The sequence below is a fragment of the Numida meleagris genome, chromosome 11 (genome assembly GCF_002078875.1).
Source record: "Numida meleagris isolate 19003 breed g44 Domestic line chromosome 11, NumMel1.0, whole genome shotgun sequence".
Classification (NCBI taxonomy): Eukaryota; Metazoa; Chordata; class Aves; order Galliformes; family Numididae; genus Numida; species Numida meleagris.
The window spans coordinates 15,346,689-15,365,406 of NC_034419.1; the positions used below are offsets into that span (position 1 = coordinate 15,346,689).

The 18,718-nt window shown below is 49.5% G+C and overlaps 2 protein-coding genes across 11 annotated transcripts in view; both read right to left on the minus strand.

Annotated features, from left to right (window-relative positions):
* Nucleotides 961-8,490, minus strand: LMOD3 (leiomodin 3). The gene is made up of 3 exons (XM_021409046.1): nt 6,043-8,490; nt 3,310-4,668; nt 961-1,303 (listed from the first exon to the last, which is right to left on the minus strand). Exons 1-3 carry the CDS (start codon nt 6,331-6,333, stop codon nt 1,277-1,279), a joined length of 1,677 nt encoding a protein of 558 aa, XP_021264721.1. The 5' UTR covers nt 6,334-8,490; the 3' UTR covers nt 961-1,276.
* FRMD4B (FERM domain containing 4B) overlaps nt 13,539-18,718 on the minus strand; it is a 108,687-nt gene continuing 103,507 nt past the window's right edge. For 7 of the 10 annotated variants that reach the window (XM_021409422.1, XM_021409423.1, XM_021409421.1 and 4 more), the window contains 4 exons: nt 17,166-17,971; nt 16,477-16,609; nt 15,843-16,118; nt 15,064-15,201 (listed from right to left, as the gene is read on the minus strand). In XM_021409422.1, the coding sequence (XP_021265097.1) occupies nt 15,201; nt 15,843-16,118; nt 16,477-16,609; nt 17,166-17,971 (1,216 nt within the window). In that variant the 3' untranslated portion in view covers nt 15,064-15,200. Of the gene's footprint in view, nt 15,202-15,841; nt 16,119-16,476; nt 16,610-17,165; nt 17,972-18,718 lie in introns of those variants that run through there. The other 3 variants (XM_021409419.1, XM_021409420.1, XM_021409416.1) reach the window with 2 other exon arrangements.

Here is an 18,718-nt window from a genome sequence, read left to right on the forward strand (position 1 = left end):
TCTCTTATATAACTCCGCTTAACTGCGATTTTACATTTCTTCTAATTACCTGGGAGGGATTTCTGCCTGCTTCTAAGGTTACTGGGAGCCGTGCCCTGAGCAGCACTAGGATTTAGCTGCCAGAGAACCATGGCAAAGAACTGTAGGCAGCAAGGAGAGACTGACCTGCAGGAAGGCCTGCCACAAGCTGCAAAGTGGGCGTTCTGAGCGAGTGGATCAGCCACAGGAAGGCAGAGAAGGTGAATGTTAGCAAAGGGGAAGGCTTGGCTGGGAGGAGGGGAGTGATTTTACAGGAATAAGCTTTGTAGCTTTCAGTAACTCAGGGAAAAAAAAAAAAAAAAAGAAAAAGCTGATCTCACATGGCTGTATTTCACAGGAGCGTGACTTGTAGCTGCTGTACAAAAGTCTTGCAGCGAAGCGATTAAAAAAGGGAGGAGAAAAAAAAAGTCACAACAATATTAAAGTAAAAAGAAGCCGTGCATCTTCAGGTTACAGAGAAAGGGGTAGGGCTCGTCCTCCAGATGCTTGAGAGCAGCATGAGAGAGGTTGGCAGTGGCACTTTGGTGCATCCCAAGGTGATGGTGGCGGGGTGGAGCCTGATCCAGGGGTGAATTACAGGGAATTAAGATCACAGCTCTCTGAAGAGCATGGCATCATCTTTTACACGCTGGTCAGGTACGAGACCAACTAGACTGTTAGGAAATACACTGGCTTGAAATCTGGATGCACCAGAGTGCATTCTGTTCTGCAAGCTTCTTACAAGCCACGGATGTGCTGCACACTTCTTATGGAGAGAGCTTTTATTTCATTCGTTTCCTTAGCCTAAAAAATAAAGCTGTTTACATAGAAACCAAATGCTTTTCTCATGGACAAGAGAATAATCAAGGAGCATGTGTGTGAAAAGGAAGATAAGCTAAAGCACAGCGTGTTCCTGCAGAATTGGACAGCAGAAGGACAACATGGAAGCAAAATAGTTTACTGACAAACTAGAAAGACTTAAGGTTATTGATGTCTCTGAGGAAATCCTCCCACAACAAACTGGAGCCTCGAATCCATTTGGCAGACAGATGGCACTGGGATTTTGATACCTGATGGAAACTCCTAGCGCTGATTTTTCCCATGCCAGCCTTTTCCATCACACTTAGAGAAGTGCATATCGCAAGCTTTGTTCCCAAAGAGTCACATACACCACCTGGGTTCTGCAGAAAGCTTCTGCTGAAACAACTGTAAGCAAAACTTGAACAGTCTTTGCTCTGAGTTGTTTGCTTTGGGTCTCTCACTCCAGCTGCTTTGGTAATGGCACCTGGACAAGGACAAAGAAACATTGTGAGGAAATTCCTCAGAGCGGTTTAGTTTAACACAAACGTTCAAACCTTCAGAAATCGTGAAAGGATCAGAAACGCAACAGCAAGGAGCATCAGGGAGCTCTGGTCAGGAGTTTGGGTTGTCCACAGTTCCCCACTTGGTGTCTGTAATGCTTAGTGCCCAGTAGATCCCTTTGCAAGCAATGAGCTTCCCCCACAAAGAGAGCAAGGACACCCAGTTTGGCTCAGGCAGTAAAACGTGCCAGAGTGACACGAAGCTGAGGATATCAAGGCAGAAAAGCAGTTACCAAAAATCACATGAGCAGATGAGAATAAAACCCTAATGCCCTAAATCCAAGCCATTTGGCCTGACACTAGGTGGATCAACAAAAATCAGCACAAATGTCCTTTGTTTCATCTTTCCGGGTCACCCGAGCACCCGGACGCGGCTCCCAGCTCAGCAAATGAGCAGCTCTGGGAAAGCAAACAGCAGCAAATCCCACAGCCCTTGGCTGTAAAGGTCTGCCTGGGATTTAGGGGTGTGTGTGTGGGGGGGTCGGGATTAGAGCTCTGCCAGTAGAAAGCCATAAGCCCAACTCTCGGTCTGGGGGCAGACCGGTAGCATTAACACCAGATAAAGGTTCAGGGTCAGTGCAGGGCTGGTGCCTTCTGATATGTCAGGACAAGCCACTGCCTGAAATTCCTGAGGGAACAGTTACTTCTGTGCAGGCAAATGAAAGCAAAGTGTCCTCCACTGTATAAAAAAGTCGATATTAAGCAGCATATTAATTCCAAAATACTACTGAACATATCTATTTGTAAAGGATTTTCTGTCCTCTGCCTCTGACCTTAGCAACACAGAGGCATCAGCATCAATAACTGCACATATGTCGAACAGCTTTCGATTTTCCTTGAATAAAGGTACAGTGCAAAGTAATGTAATGTTGCAGGGAAGCCAAAAAATAAGCATTAGAGGCTCCCTGGAGCAATGGTTCCCAGCATCAGGCCACTGGGCTCTGTGTGCACCAGCACAGGCACCTCTGGGTGCCTTGAGTGAATTTGGCCCCTGATCCTCCTTCCAGCACCTTAGTAACTTCTAATAACAGAGTAAGAATGAGCAACAAAACCAAAATCCATAATTTGTACATTTTGCAGAAGATCAGTACTGCACAGGATCAACTATTTTACCTGAGATGCTTCTATGCAACTCTAAAATTGTACTCAGGCAACCGAGAAAAAGCATCTGTTACCCATCCTGCTGTTATAATTCAAAGTGTAAGGTGCAGGCACAGACCCATGGAAAACACATTGTAGAGGGGTCTTTGTACCATCTCTGCTACAGAAAGTAAAAATATAAGAGGGCTACAGCATGTTTTTTTATTGGGGCCTGAGGACGCATTAAATGAATCCTGTGAAAAATAACCCGTTGTATCCCTGATCTTATAAGAGCATTTGCATATTATAATAACTAATATATTATTACCAGCACATAAGCATTGAGTTCCTCAGAGTTAAAATTCCACACCTATCATTAGGATTTTACTAATTTCTTTTGCCCTGTGATGGGGCAAAAAAAGCCTGAGAAGGCAGTGAGGCCCTGGTGATGCTGGGGTATCCCCCCCGTGGATGCCATAAAACAACCGCATGCAGCTTGGGGTGTGCTTGGAAGTCCCACTGAAGTGCTCATGGGTAAAACCTAGGATGAGAGGTAACAGCTTTAAGATGGGGCAGGGGAGGTTCGGGTTGGATATTAGCAAAAATCTCTTCTCAGGGAGGGTGGTGAGGCATTGGCACAGGCTGCCCAGGGAGGTGGTGGGCTCACCGTCCTTGGAGGTGTTCAAGAACTGTGGAGATGTGGCACTGAGGGACGTGGTGTGTGGGCACGGTGGGAGTGGGTTGGGGCTGGACTGGATGATCTCAGAGGTCTTTTCCAACCTTAATGGTTCTACGACTCCATGAGAATAGCAGCTCTGGAGCACGATCCCCTCCACCACTGAACACTCACCGGTTTCAGGTAAGCGACGTTGCTCTGACGAATGTCGTTCAGCAGCTGATCTCTCGGTGTTATCTCGACGAGAGGAGGGGGCCTTCTCCTGGGGATCGGCTTCAGCGTCTTGATCACGTCCTTGAGGTTGGTTTTCTCAGTGGGCTCCACGTACTCGGGCACTGCAGGTTTGCGTTGGATCTTCTTCAGTTTGATCACCCTGAAGCTGGGCTCAGCCCCACGCCGCTGCTCGGGGGCCGCAGGCCGCGCGCTTTCTTTCCCCCGTCCCTGAGGTGCTGAGGTGGGGATGGGCGGTTTGGGTGCTGGGGGAGCTTCATGCGGCCTGGGCTGGGGCAGCGGCCCCCCCAGCATCTCCCACATCCCAGGTGGCAAGCCCAGTCCGTTCTCCAGCATGGTGATCAGCTCCCTCTGCTCCTTCATTTGCTGCTGCCTTTGTCCCTCCTGCCTCTTCTGCCTCTGCTTGTCCAGGTTCCTGCTCAGCAGGTTGGTCACCACCATCCTGGGCCCCGGCAGCTCGAAGTGGTAGCCCATTTTCAGCAGGGTGGTGTTGGCCTTCAGCAGCCTGGCGATCTCCATCTCGGCCTGGTGGCCCAGCATGCTCCTCTGGTTGTGGAAGCGGAACTCCGTCAGCGTCTCGTTGTACTGCAGGCACCTCATGATGGCCACAACGCCCTTCCCAGAGACGAAGTTGGAGTCGATATTGAGCGTGGTGATGCTCCTGTTCTCACGCAGCATGTTGGCCAGCGCAAACGCGACGTTGTCGTCGGCTCCCACGTTGGCCAAGCTGAATGTTTTTATGTTCTTATTCTTCTTCATCGCGTTGACAAAGTCAATCAGCATTTCCTTGGGGATGTTCTCTATGTTGTTCAGGTTGAGTTCCTTCATCTCTGGATTGTTTTTTCGGACTTTCTCCAAGCTCTCTTCTAAGTTGGTTTGATTTCCTGATGGCCTGGCACTGAGCTTCATGAAGCTGGTATCCAGCGCTAACTTTTTGGGGATGTTTAATTTTGAGATTTTCTTTTCATTTTCATCTGGCTTTTCTGTGGTTTCCCCTGATTCAGTACCTGGTTGCTTGCTTGTTTGATCACTGCGATGGTTTTCATTAACACAAGTTTCCTTTGTTTCTGACTCACTTCCATCATCCTCCTCTTCACCTTCATCTTCCTCATCCTCCTCCCCCTCCTCCTCCTCTCCCTCCTCATTGTTTCCATCTCTGTTCGTCTCCCCAGGCTGTGTTACTGCATGTGACACGCTCTCATTTTTGTAGTGCCGCTCCTTTCCATCAGCCTCTGGCCCCCTCCTGCTGCCTGTGTCTCCGGGGCCACCACAGCTGTCTCCCATCTCCTCTGCAGCCATTCTCTGCAAGAGACAGAAATAGCCAAAATAACATTAACCTCGTGCTAAAACAATGGGATGGCTGTATTTTCATACCTCTATGTCCACTGTAGAATAGTAACACTTAAATGTGCCATTGCCTGTAATTCACAACGTGCTGGCTTGGTGTGGAATGAAAGGACAATTGCTCTGAAAGTGGCTGTAGGAAGATTTCTCATCTTTGCCCCTTAAGAACATCGACCAATAAATCCTGGATGGATTTAACGCTATATTAAGGTGGTCCTGAAACCCTTCTAGGGATTAAGGAGTTCTTATCCTAATCTACTTCTGGATTTGGTGTGATTTTTATCATTTCCTTGTCAAGAGGCAAAGTTTGTTTCACGGGCCACAAAACACTGTGGGCCCACATGAAGTCTGGCTGTGTTCTCAGCGTAAGGGAGGGGGAAGGACACATCATGATGGCAGTGGGGTCAGCTGGCACACAAACAACGAGGCCGTGTGCTGGTACCTGTGTTATGGAAGCAGCCATGGATAAAGCACAATATTAACTCGGTTTCATTCTGAGTCCAGAGATAGGAAACTGGCTCTGCACACAGCTGTTGAGAGGCAGTGGTGCTTTCGGCATCAAATTAAAACCACCTGCAAGCCTCCCCCCCCCCTGCTGCAGACACCCTCCTGGATGAGATTTTTAAGAATTTCCCCCCTTTCTGAGTACAGCCCTGGGACTTCGAAGGCAGAGGGGCTGCTCTGGGCCAGAAGTGCCACAGCTATCAAGGCAGACCCCAAAAAAATGAGAATGACCCACAGGTTGGGCTGGCCCCACTCTGACAAATATCTGAGTGTGATCTTAACCTCTATTCAAATCCTGTGGATGGTACAATAAATTTAAGGACTGCATTGAAAGGAGTGGGGTCAGTTCACGGAGCTTGCATGCCTGGTTGTTTATGAACGTTCACGTTGTAAAAATGGAGTGTAGGATTTTCCCCCCAGTGTGACATTAAATTCTGCCAATGATTACATTAAACATACTCATTAACCTAAGTGCTCCATGGAAAAGCAATATGGTGTCAATCAATGTGCAAAGCCAAACCAGTTTCTTATATCCTCTGGATTGATTTTCCAAGAGTTTCTCAGTGGTTTGCTTTACTGAAACAGCATTAGGATTTTCTTCTGTTAAAAAAACACAAGTAAAGATTTAGGAAAACACCTAAACATAAACTTTAACACCAGTTCAAGCTGGATCCTGACACTACTGAGGCTTTTAAGCCATTTAAACTCATGCTTTGTACCATACCATTCTAACAAAGAATAGAAGCAGGGGTAGATTAACGTATTGCAACTACAACACAGATCCCATAGCAGACACACAACAGATAGGGGCGATTTTTTGCTGGTTACCTCGGAGGGCAGGAGGGTGACGGGAACTCTCTCGTCCTCGAGCATGCGTCGGGACGCCTTCTGCCAGTACAGGTAGTCCACCAGGGAGCGGTGGTCAAAGCTGCCCGTTGGGGGTTTCTCCGTCTGATCCCTCTGTATCATCCCTGTGGGGAGCTCGGGGTCGGGGGCCATCACCTCCATCTCGCTCTGCAGCTCCTTCAGCTCCTCGGGGGAGAGGTTCGCCAGGATTTCGTCTTCATTGATGTCCTCGGGGGACACGTCTTCGTCCGACGTTTGGCCGAGTTCGGACATGTTTGCTCGCTCCCTCCTTCCCCTATTACTTTATAAAACTAAAGAGGAAGATAAATTTGACTTTTTTCCCCCCTAGCAGTAGCTCATTTGGTTAAATCGAAGGCTTTGTGTTTTGGTCATGAGCGGCGGCAGCTCTCGGTCACAGTGCAGCAGACGGGCAGCACCGCTAAGTCTATATTAAGCTGCACTTGGCTGGATAAAGAGAATTTATGGAGATGCTGCCATGCTCCATTTTCAGCAACGTGTCAGCTGTGCAAACCCTTCTGACATTTCAGTGCAGCTGGTGCGTCCCCCATTGAGACCCAGAGGAGATGGTCGTTCTCTAGGGGAATTTTATGAGAATTTCAGTGCATCTCCACGTGCATGGATTGCCCCCAGCGCATGGGTGGAGTTGATGCTGCCTGCGAGGTGCTTGGGGGAGCCCCATTTTGAAGTTATTTTTCTTTATAATTTCCATCACATCTCAGATGTCTCAAAACCAGGACTGCAGACAGAGGGGGGATTTCACCACGTTTAGTGAGGTCCTAAAACCTGAATACTGCAGGGGGGCCAGTGCAAGGTCACCTGCTGCATGACCTACAAGCTCTCCCAAATGCCAGATCCTGGTTAAGACCAAGCTCTCAAGTTGGGAAGAGGCAGTGAGTCCATCCCTCTCTCCATCGCAAGGGTTCCCCAGCACATCACGTCCTGCCCAGGAGCGATGCAATGCCCTGCTCTGTACATCCCCACCGGCCTCTCTCTATCATGGATGTTACTTGCACTGTCACCAGATATTGGCTGAAAAAACACATCTCAGGTTCATCCTTTTCCTACTTTGAACTGTCATTTCAGGGGCCATCAAATCAAGTCCTCACCTTATGACCGTGAATGTATCTTTCATAGGAAAGAAGCCGCAGGTGAGAAGCTGTGAAACCCAAATCCTAGCGGGTTGGAGCCCAGTCTCAGTCATGCTCCACCGGAGTCTGCAGCAAAACCACATCTGTGAGACGAAGCTTCACACTGCTGGGTTCTGTAACAAGAACCATGGTGTCCAAAGCCCTGTTAACCTCAATTAAAAAGCCACAAACCGCAGGTTGGTACACCAGAGTCAAAAAATTTAAGAATCAAAGAAATGGCAAATGTAAAAATAAAAAACAAACCAAGCCAAGAACATAGTGCTTCTGTTTGCCCCCTCGGTATTTCAGAGGCCATCCTTATTTTATATTATGCAGTAGCAAGCACAACAGCAGACCCACACATCAATCTATCTGCTCTCGCAGCTCTAACCCCCAGCAAGTGCTGTCCATAATAGAGTCCATAAATGGTTTCCTGATGTTATCAAATAAATCAATGCTCTCCAGTAGCCGGCATGTTATTCTCCCAAACCATGCTGTTTGGGTCACAGAAGCTGTCCATTCAGTGCTTACAAATCGCTTGCTAATTTCTTGACTGTAAATAAAGCCCCTGGTCACCTTCTTGTATTTCCACGATCCGCAGCCAGGCCCATCTTGGGCCCTGGTCTTGCCAGATCTGCTGAGTTAAGTAGGGTCAACCCATGAAGGCCTCTCAGGATGGAAAAGAGGAGTACTGAGAACACTGACAGGGATTTAAAAAGCAAGCTTTCTTCTAAGTAGAAATATATCATTGGTCAATACTGCCATCAGGAAACACTACACCTCTGAGAGCAGTGCCTTCCCCATCGGGCACAGGGCGAAGGCTGCCCAGTGACACCTCTCCCAGTGGCACAGGTGCTAATCCCCCAGATTTCCAAAGTGGGTATCACATTTTGCCTACTTTAGGTCTCCTCCATAAATTACACTGAGTACGGGATCCACTTCCTTTTCTAACACGTTGCTTAGTGTTTTGGTGTACTGGAAACAGCACGTTAAGGCAGAAGACACCCTTCAGGCTGATACCATTCTTAAGGCCAAATCTAGAAGTCCTTTCCAAGGCAAAACCCAATTCCTCTTCCCAGTAACATTTCACGGGCGTTTCCATGAGAGCTGTCCAAAATCCTCCCTAATGCCACCACTCCAATGAGAGAGGAAAGCCACTTCTATTGGTAGCACTCATCATTTCATGCCAATTTGACACTTGCTCAGGAATCCCGGCACTAATGAGCTGCTGCACGAGATGCAGGGATGTAAGAAGCATTAAATAAAAAGAATGAACCCTTACTGTGTTGATAGGAAAAAAAAAAAAAAAAAAGAAGCCTGCACTTGTTAATGAACAATTTGTACTTCTGCTCACTGTTCCTAAGGCAAGCAGTTATGTGCAGTTGGATTCTTGCATGAAACTCAGCAGGCTCCAGTGCAGGACTGTTCTATGCAACTGGCTCTTCTCTTCTGTGCACGTTCTCCGAGGCTTCCAGCCTATCTGTCTTGAAAGCAAAAGGGTTGACAAGTTTCTAACTCAAATATCAAGAGGGGTTGACCCCTGTGTCGTGACTTGACGCTAAGCAGGCCATCAAGCCGTGCTTCGAGTGCCTCAAATTTGTTCTGTATTTAAGGTAATCGATGGCACATATGCTGATGCCAAATACTTGAGAGGAATTTCTATAATGCTGGCTGTCATTTTTTCGCTAATAAAACCCACATATTTATTTCCCTTTGCTACTGATCCATGCCATTTCCCAGTGCCAAGGCATTAAGTGGAAAACAGTCAGAGAATGTGCCTGTGTAACATAACCATGAATCGCTTTTAAGAAACTCATAGGCTCGATGGGGCAGTCTAAAATTGACCAACAGAAGCATAGACCAAGAATGTCCAGCAATCCCTGTAACGCAATATGGGGCTTATAACAGGTCAGATGATGGGGACCTGAACAATAACAACCGCTGAGTAATGAGAGCAATCGTGGAGAGACACCCTGTGGGAAAGTCACCGGGGAGAAAAAAAAAACACCCCGCGCACCTCCAAGCAGTTACAGATATATGATCAGATGGAGTGCGCTGCTTAAATAGGGCAGGGATGTCTGGCTTTTGAGGCATGTGCCCTAGCTGCTTGAGAGGGAGCTGCAAAGTGGAGCTCTGGGGCAAAGCAGGGGGACAGGGACCTGATGTGGAGAGGCCTGGGTGCCTCGATCAGTCCCAATACATAACCAAGGAGATTTATTATGTATTTATTTTGCACTTTCCACTTTCAGGTAAGCCTGAGAGCAGCTGAACTGAGTCCTCGCTGTGCCATAGGACAGCACCAGCGTCATCGTCCGTGTTCCCTGTTGCAGGGAAACCAAAATGAGAACGTGTGCAGAGGGGAAGGGGAGTGCAGGGGGAGCTGGGCCATGCCAGGAAATAAAGAGAGCAGATTTCAGCACCAAGCAGGGCCCAGCACCCTGCAGTGATACCTGCAAGGCAAGCAAGGGCCAGCACGTCCAACAGCAGCTCGCATTGGGGATGCTGAAATCATCAGTTGCCGCTTCCTGAACCATTTCAGCTGTTTGAAACCATTTGAACAGAACCTGCCCAATCCACATGGGCAGCAGGTGGAGGTCAGTGCCAGCTGTTGGTCCCAAGCAGGTGATGGGCTCTGTGCTGCTAGTGATGTTATCGCATCTCGCATCCTCTCCACCTCTGCATGGCAGAGCCTCAAGAGTGACAAAAGCCCCACCCTACAACAAGCAGCTAAAGTTAAGTTGCACGATGTCCTCTGCCTTCTTTGCCAAATATATAATTTCCCTCCAACCAGTGCATGTCAGTTCTGTCTGATCGAAACTGAGATAACAAAGCACAGAGGGCTCTTGAAGGAGTAACACCACTCATTTGGAAGGTTACAGTGATGATCTCCTCTACCAGCTGAACTGCTGAATTCAACACAAACCAGACAATGAGAAGAATCAATGAGCCAGCAGATCAGATACCAGAACCTGGAGTCCTTCTGGGTAGCAGTGTCACCCTTTGCTTCAGGCATGGGGGTGTATCTGGATTTCACAGTGAACAAACCTATCACAGCCCCATGCCCTGTATCACCCTGCCACCAAAACGTGCCCAGGGGCAGTGCCCAGGGGCTACGTGATGGGTTCTGCACATGTCCTGCCCTAACCTCTGGCCAGGAACAGGTGGGAGGCTGCTTCTTGAGTTACTCCAGCTGAGCCCCTGCTGGCTGCAAACCCTTCTCCGCCTGTGGCTCGTTGATGGCACCCCAACCATTAACTAGAAACTGAGACTCGTGCACACTGCTGAGCCCTGGGAGAGGGTGCACATCCCTCAGAAGTCAAGGGCTTGCTGAGGGATTTATGGTGACATGGATAATGAAGCCGGATGGAGGAGATAGAGCTTCTCCTTGGCAGAGGTTTCTTCACTCTTTGACAAGGACCCTACTGCCTCCGTGTCCCCCTGCACTACCAGCACCCATCACTGCTTACACCATCCCTTCTTACAAGCAGGAAATGTCACGTCAGCTTTACTGTCAGCACTGGGGGTAACGGCCTTCAGTGACAAGTCGTGCCCTGGGACATGACCCATGTGGTCCTAAATCCACATCCAGCAGCTGAGAAGTGAAGGCCTGGGTAGGTAAGGCAGGGGCAGTGCATCAGGGTGTCACCATCCCTACCTGAGGATGTCACCATCTGCATCTTCTGGTGTCATGGTAGTGCTTGGAGACGTGGAGAGTGGTTTTGAGAAGCTCAGCTGGGCTTGTGCCTGAAAACCCAGATGGAAGCCAGGCACAGCCCCATCCACCCCCTGGCTGCACCTTCTGTGCCAGGATGAAGCCCATCATCCCATCTCGTGGTGGAACAGCCAGCATCCACATCTGTACTTACCCCACTTACACTGAAACAAACATTAAATTGGTTCCAATGAAAGCTGCACGAATTGGGACAAGTTGAGCTGCATCCAGATTAAAACCTCTGCCCTATGCCAGCACCAGAGCACTGAGAATGAGCACGCAGAACTGTTTATGTCTTTGCATATTTACAGAATAAAACAAGACTTTTTTTCCCCCATTGTTCTTATCTCAAGCAGCTGCAACAAGTGCCCAAAACAATCTGAAAGCCACTCCAGGAAATTTCTGTTTGCAGTGAGATAAGAACATTCCTTAGGACGTGGAGTTTCCCCCCCAGCACAGGATCCCCAGTAAATAGAAACCACAGAATGGTTTGGCTTGGAAGGGACCTTTAAGATCATCCAGTTCCAACCCCCTGCTATAGGCAGGGACACCTCCCTCTAGATCAGGTTGCTCACAGCCCCATCCAGCCTGGCCTTGAATGCTTCCCGGAGAGGGCATCCACAACCTCGTTGGGCAACGTCTTCCAGTGCCTCACCACTTTCACAGTAAAGAATTTCTTCCTGATATCGAGTCTCAGTCTGCCCTCTTCCAGTTTAAAACCATTTCGCCTCATTCTGTTGCTCTCTGCTCTTATAAAAAGTCCCTCCCCAGCTTTCCTGTAGGCCTCTTCAGGTACTGGAAGGCCACTATAAGGTCTCCTCGAAGCCTTCCTTCTCTTTTCCAAGCCGAAGAGCCCCAGTTCTCTCAGCCTGTCCTTACAGGGGAGGTGCTCCAGCCCTGTGACCATCTTCATGGCCCTCCTCTGGACCTGCTCCAGCAGCTCCAAGTCCTTCTTGTGTTGGGGGCTCCAGAAACATACAAAACACAGAAAGCAGGGAATTGTTTTTAAACCAATAACCACGAAATAAAACAACACAAGTAAGTTTGCTTCTATTTGCTTTAACTTGACCTGTTGCAATGCTTGTATGAGGCCCTGGTATAGCCGAGCTCTCAGCTACAGAAACACATTAAATATGATAGAAAAGAATGAAGTAGGTTGAGGAGCAGCACCGAACTGCTCAGGAGCTGCGTGGCTTTGCTACACTCAGTGCTGCTGCAGCATCACCCAGCAAAGCCAAACAAGCCCGAGACCACCACGGAGCAGCAGCACGATCCTGCCAGCTGCATCCTGCAGCAGTCACACGGACCTGGTGTCCGCGAGCGTTTCACCTCGGTGCGTCACGTTGCTCGTGTCCGAGCTTTGCTCCGGATGGCAGCAAACACCAATTCCTAAGGACTCCGGAGGTGGGAAGGCTGCTCTCCTCAGTGGCACCGGCTGGTCGCTAGGTGTCCCTGCTGACCCTGCTGGAGAAAGCCTGCGGAAAAGTTTCACCAGCTGAAGTAACACGACAAAACAAAGCCTGGGTCATTTGAATTCCATATTTGAACAAATACGGTCACCATTAGAACCACATCATCGTTACCTTTTCAGCTGCGCTATACGGAGCCGGTGCCACAACAGCCGTGTGCCAAAGCAGCACGGCAGATCTGAGGGCCAGCAAAGATCAGCGGGCCAGGATCTCTGCTTGCCCAAAGGGGTGCGGGCAGCAGAACCCGGCTGCCTGCAGGGCGGGAGGCCCTGAGCCCTCTGCCTTGTCCCCCACGAGGGGTTCAGCTGCTGAAATCCAGCCCTGGAGGCTTTGCGCCCCATGGACGGCAGATGGACTCCAGCTGAAGCCACCTGCAACTCCCAGGTTCTCAACTCACCCATCCCCAAGTCATCCCAAACCATCCCCATCTCGGCCCAACAACGGCGTCGGCCGGGTGCCAGCCCTGTGCCGACATGGGCAGGTCAGGCTGAGCCCAGCCCTGAGCAGGAAGGGAAAAGCCCACGCAAAATTCAATGGCTGCAGCATCAAAATAAAGGAACGTGAACAATGCTTGAAATGGGGAGCAGATCTCGTCACACAACTCATTTCCTTCTTCAAATGAAAACCCTTTGTGAGTGCTGATGAATTGCCAGAGTGCAGGGACAGCATTTGTTCCGCACGGGGCAATGGACCCCAAGTCACAGAGCTGCCTGCTGCAAGCATGCACTCAGTGAGCCAACAGAAAAGGCTCCAGAACTGCTTGGAGAAATGGAACAACATGACAACGTGGGGTATCTCTAGTGCCCACTAATACGCTCATCAACAACCTGAAAATAGGGATGAAATAGCGCTGGTTAAGCTTATGCTTATCATAAAAAAGCAGGAAACAACAAATAACCGCCAGAAATTCAGACTTGCAGAGATGGTTTTTCCAGGGCAAGCCTTCCCTGGCACTAACACAGCTCCTGCCCCAAGCTGGGGGACCTGCAGGGAAGCCACCGCCACCGACCCTCAGTGACAGCACAGCCCAGATGGAATCAGACCAGGCTGACCCACTCTCACACTCCCAAACCTGGAAATACCACGCGCCGCGCTCTCCCCAAGCACTCAAGCAGAGATACCTCGAGGAGAAACAGGAGAAATGCCGAAGAGGTTTTGGTAGCACGCTTTGCAGTTTATTGACCTATACAAAATAATAGGTCTAGAAATCCGTAAGTAGTAAAAGAATAAGCAAAAAAGAGCTTTTGCGTTTCTAGAAGGCTATACAAATATGTAAAACCGAGGAAATAAGTTATTTTTTTGTTGGCTTTTAGTTTTGTTGTTCGTTTAATTCCCCAATCGCGACCCTAATACAAACGACTAAGTACCAGCTTAACAAGTGTGTCCTTCTGTATATATTACATGCTCTGAGATATCGGTAAAAAAACGTCAAAAAAGCGTATCAGAAACCTTTCTATTCACAATATGAACAGGGAGTTACTAATCCTTTGTATAAAAGAAAGAAGAGCACCATCGTTTGGGATCCTGAAGCACGTACAGCTGAGACGCGAGAGGGATTTTACAGTATGCAAACGAGTCGTCGTCAATCACGCAAGAGAACCCACGCTAACTTGTTCCTACAGCTGGATGATATGAGGTAGGTTTATCCCTCTCAGACCAAGACTGCAGTCGCACTGTTTTCCTCTAGACACACGGTTTTGTTCCAACGCTGTTTGTCACTTGGTGACTCCGCAGCACGCCGGGCAGCGCGGTGCAATGTTAATGCCCCTCATTCTAAGGCACCCGCCGGGCTGGCTGTGTGTGCACCCAGCCTACAATACTGGCCGTTAGTCACGTTGCTCCTGTGCCAAGCAGAGCTCCCCGTTTCCATCCTCCATTTGCCACGGCACGGCAACGTGGAGCTGCCACCCAGGAAGGATGGGGCCCGCCTGCCCCCCCGGACAGGGAGGTTGTACCACGGAGAGGTCGAACGGTGAGGGTGTTTGTGACACTTCATCACGGGGAGGAGCAGACTCCTCCTGCTTCCCAAGCCCACAGTTTTACGTGATGTATTGTGACAGCTAATCCTTTTCTCCCCAGAACTCCTCTGCGGTGCTGCCGATCACTCTTAACAACACCCCGAAAACAGATGAATTCATTCAAACCTCCGTAACAACAACAACAAAAAAATCCAGCCTTCCTTCAAGTAATGTTCCAATACTGACCAAGTCACCCTTTGCCTCATTCACACACACAGAATCAATCCTTCATCAGCTTATGAAAGTCCTTCCAGGTCCTCACAAGCCACGGCGGAAGAAATTCCCATTTGTTCCTCTTTCAGACATCAGAATTGTGCTCCTAGAATTCCTGGGTTTTTCCGTAAGTTTCCTTTTCACATTTATTTTTTCTGAGGTTTGCTATCAACACCTTCCAACCTTTCAACAAAAGTGCTCGCTGAACATAAATACTTCAACCAAGTGCTGCATCTTGTCATAGATTCAGTTGTGGCTTGCCCTTGCTCGTGGAGGCGATCCGGACTCAGAAAGAAACGCCATTCTCGGTAAGACTTTGTCACTTTGCTACAATCCCTCTTAATGCTGAATTTCATTGTTCCCGGCGACGTCGGTCTGGAAGGTGCACCCGAGATCTCCTTCGGAGTAACAGCATTTTGTGCAAGGCACACAAGGGTACGAATGCGGGGCTGCGGGCGGTCTACACGAGCGTCCCAGGCTTGGAATCCTCGTGCCAGAACAACCTCTGCTCGCTGCTGTGCAAGTCTTCCTCCAGCTGGTTCTCTTCATCATCGCCCAGCTGGCTCGGCTCCGGGTATGCTCTGTAAGAGATAGGGCACCAGGGATAAGCAGGAGCTCCCGTCCTCCCCAGAGCCCCAAGTGCCCGCCACCTCGGTGCAATGGGCACGAGCACACGGCCCCGTAGGCTGGAAGGAGCTGTGGATGCTGCGAGTGCACCCTGGCAATGTTTGGATCCGAACGCAAACCCCAGGCTTCGTGCCAGCTGCGTGCAACAGGATCGCTGCTGCTCAGAGTTGTCAGGAGTACGGAGCATACTGATTGCTCGTTTGCCATAGTCACATTGAAATAGAAACAAAGAAAACCCCACGGATTAATGATCGGCCAAATGATTCAGGATGCGGAAAATTAATAGCAAAAAAAATACACTCAGAAAAAGCTGCCAAAATACACAGATTTCAAAGCTCGATTACAGGAAGTTAAGTAATTAGTAGAAACAACACTCTTAAACGCTACTATTACAGATCTTTTAAATCACTGCAATAAAAACAGCAAGGCGTTTAGCTTAGCAACAGGGATCTAGCAGAAGCCTTTGCATCTTCTCCTACACTTTAGCTTCTTCCTAAGCGAGCAGACCAACAAGGCAGTCCTTTCCCTGCGAGGCAGCCCGGCACAAGCACAAACCACAACCCCGGCGCCGGGCACACACATGCGCACTACTTACTACAGCTGGCTGCGCTTAGCACGGGGGCACTGAGACGTGGTGGCACCTGTGCAGGCACAGCCACTTCTGGGACAGGCGGCTGCCGATCTCCCCGGTGACAGCTGGCGTGTGAGAGCCGGGGCAGAGCGAAACCACAAAGCAGGAGCAGCAAGAGTGCCGCATGCATTTCTGCAACGCCCCAGCGGGATCCTGGGCTCCTGGCAGTCCTCGGGAAAGCCCCCGCACCCAGGGAGGATGCAAGCAGCAGCGAGTCGTGCCGAGGTCAGCGGCTGAGCTCTGCCAAGCAAGATGTGCTTGGTTTATTGAGGGGCTGAGCGATGGCAGCGTTGCCTTGGAGCAGCAGCACGTGGGTGTGTGGCTGAAGGGAGGTGCGCAGGGTGCTGTGCCCTGCTGGGAGTGCAAGGCTCTGGCTGCAGCAGCTGGGGGAGCTCATTCGTCCCCACGTCTGATCCCCCTTCCCTTAAGGCTGCTGGTAAAGTTAGGCTGATCTACACCAATATGATGAAGGCACTCTCATAAAGGCAACTCTGTAAGTGCTCCTCATCCTGGCCCTCTGAAACCAAGCTGCTTGCTTCAGATGTTTTAGTAGCTTATAAAATGCAGGAGGGGCAGAACATCTCCACCTTTTACTCACCTGCTCTGCAAAGGAAGGTTGCCATAAGCGTTTCCATAAGAGCTGGCAAAAGAGGAATGAGATAACGTATCATAATCTGAAAGTCCCAGTGCAAGTGGGTTCCGCCAGTTCCCAGCAGTGTTCCCAGAAGATGCTGGAATTAAAAACAAAAAAAATTACAGCCAATTAGATCTTTCTGCAGCCAAAGGAGATAAGACAAATGACACAGTTCTCGTTAGCGATCTCTATGGGTTTTTGTGCGACACAAAGAGAATGCAAACAAAATACTATCTACAAGCACCATGGGGAGCAAAGCAGTGTGTGGGTGATATCTCAGGTGAGGGAATCTTTCTTTATTAAAGACTGTTCAGTGGTGCCAACTGCACTGTATTTTGGACAGTGTCACAGCAATTGGATGTGTATGGCATACAGGTGAGCGTATTGCTTCTACTTGGTAGGCATTCCTGCTTGAAACATACGGCTCTCTGTGCTTCTTTGAGTTACTGTGCTTACAAACAGTAAAAGTTTTACCCAGAGAAGGCAACGAGCAATTCTCTTCCCAAGCACAGAACAACGGGAACAAAAATCCCATTGAGCTCCTTATCTACCTTTCAGCCTTGCTTATATCCTCCTGACTTCATTACAGGGGCAGAGTTTGATGAACAGAAGGGATGTAAAGAACACATAGCATAGAACCAACGAGACATTACCCGAAGAGAAAGACGACACCCGACTGCTGGGAGAGCACGGCACCTGCAGACCAGCAAAGCCCAAACTCCTTTGAGACCCTCTGTCAGACTCAAAGCCTGCCTGCAGGCAATGACCCTGCTCCTTCTGACTGGAGGCACGCTGGTACCAACCACGGAGATGCTCTGCTACTAAGGCCTTGTGAATGTTTTTGGTTATATGCTCCGTTTTAGCAACTTGCTTCCTAGGAAGCCGTAGGGTTGCGTATGGGTTGTGCGGTACTCTGTCCACTTCGTCCTCATTGTAGGACCTGAATTCCCTGTAACGGTCGTATCCGTAATGCGCCGAGGAGCGATACGAAGGATTGACACTGTACTGTCCCTCTGTATCGCTCTCATAAACATATCCTCCATTGTAATAAACATCAGATTCGGTGTACGGGGAATATCCAGAAATGTAGTAACTGGAGGAAGGCTGCTCCTGGCTTTTGTGGTAGACGCCATTCCGGACATCCTTCTGGGCAAGATTTGGCATACTTCCCGAACCCGCAGCAGAAATGTGCTGTTTCTTTGACCGTCTTCGACCCCTGGTCCTGTTGTCAAGCGTCTGAGTCGTATAATACGGTTTGGGCGTAGGTGTCACGCAGTAATACTCGGTGCTCGACTGGCTGGTGTAGGATGACCCATCATCTAGGATCTCGGTGCTGCTGCTCCTCTGGGACTTTGTGAGGGAGAAGGCCGTCTTCTCAGCGGGAACCTCAGACAGCAGGTGGGTCTGGGACTCCAGGCTGCCACTGCGCTGCCTGCAGTGGTGCGGGGAAACATCTGGCCTGCAACAATACAGATGTAGGTTGGTTAAATGCAGTCACATGCAGGCAGAGAGCTGGAGAGAGCACACGCGGACAAACCAGGCGTGCTTCCTCCCCGGCCACAGCACAAAACCAAACCAGTATTTCCTTTTTACACAGAACTCAACTTGGTTGAATTGTACACTTGCTGCAGCAGCAGGAGATTTTTCAGATAAAAATTACGGTGAGCAAGGTAACCTGTGAGTGATAGATGCAGCAAAGCTCACAGCCTCTCATTCTGCAGTGACTTACAGGAGCGAGCTCACAGTCGAAGTATGTAACATCTAGCCAAGCAGCTGAGCGAGGATGGGAGCATAGGAAGGTGGGTTTCCCTCAGCCCTGTGTCCCACAGTTGTGTTACCTCAGCTAAAGAAACCATGAGGTCTTTACCACCTCTTTCAACATTTATAGCATCTCTCCTTCCCACAGTAAGGGCAGTAATTTGGATCTCTCTCCTCTACTGGGTCTTATACTTCTTGGGAGGCTCAGAGGACATGAATCCACAGAAGATGTCTGTAAGCATGCACACAGCTTCCATCTCACCCTTATTTTGTAAGCAGACACCCACTCGTGCAGCAGTGCACGCTGCTACTTCTGCTGCTGCCCAGCGGTTTTGCTCATGTAAACGCTCTCACGTGCATATCACAAAGCCGGTGCAGCACTGAGCCAGCAGATGGTGGCTGACAGCAACCCGGTGCCCCAAATATCCAGACGAGACGTTTTGAGAGC

Bases quoted from the DNA above. Each gene is read 5' to 3' on its own strand.
- LMOD3 (XM_021409046.1), bottom strand. From the start codon at position 6,333: ATGTCCGAACTCGGCCAAACGTCGGACGAAGACGTGTCCCCCGAGGAC. The intron at 4,669-6,042 runs GTAACCAGCAAA...TGTCTCTTGCAG, and splicing joins TCACCCTCCTGCCCTCCGAG to AGAATGGCTGCAGAGGAGAT. The intron at 1,304-3,309 runs GTGAGTGTTCAG...GTCCTTGTCCAG, and splicing joins ACGTCGCTTACCTGAAACCG to GTGCCATTACCAAAGCAGCT.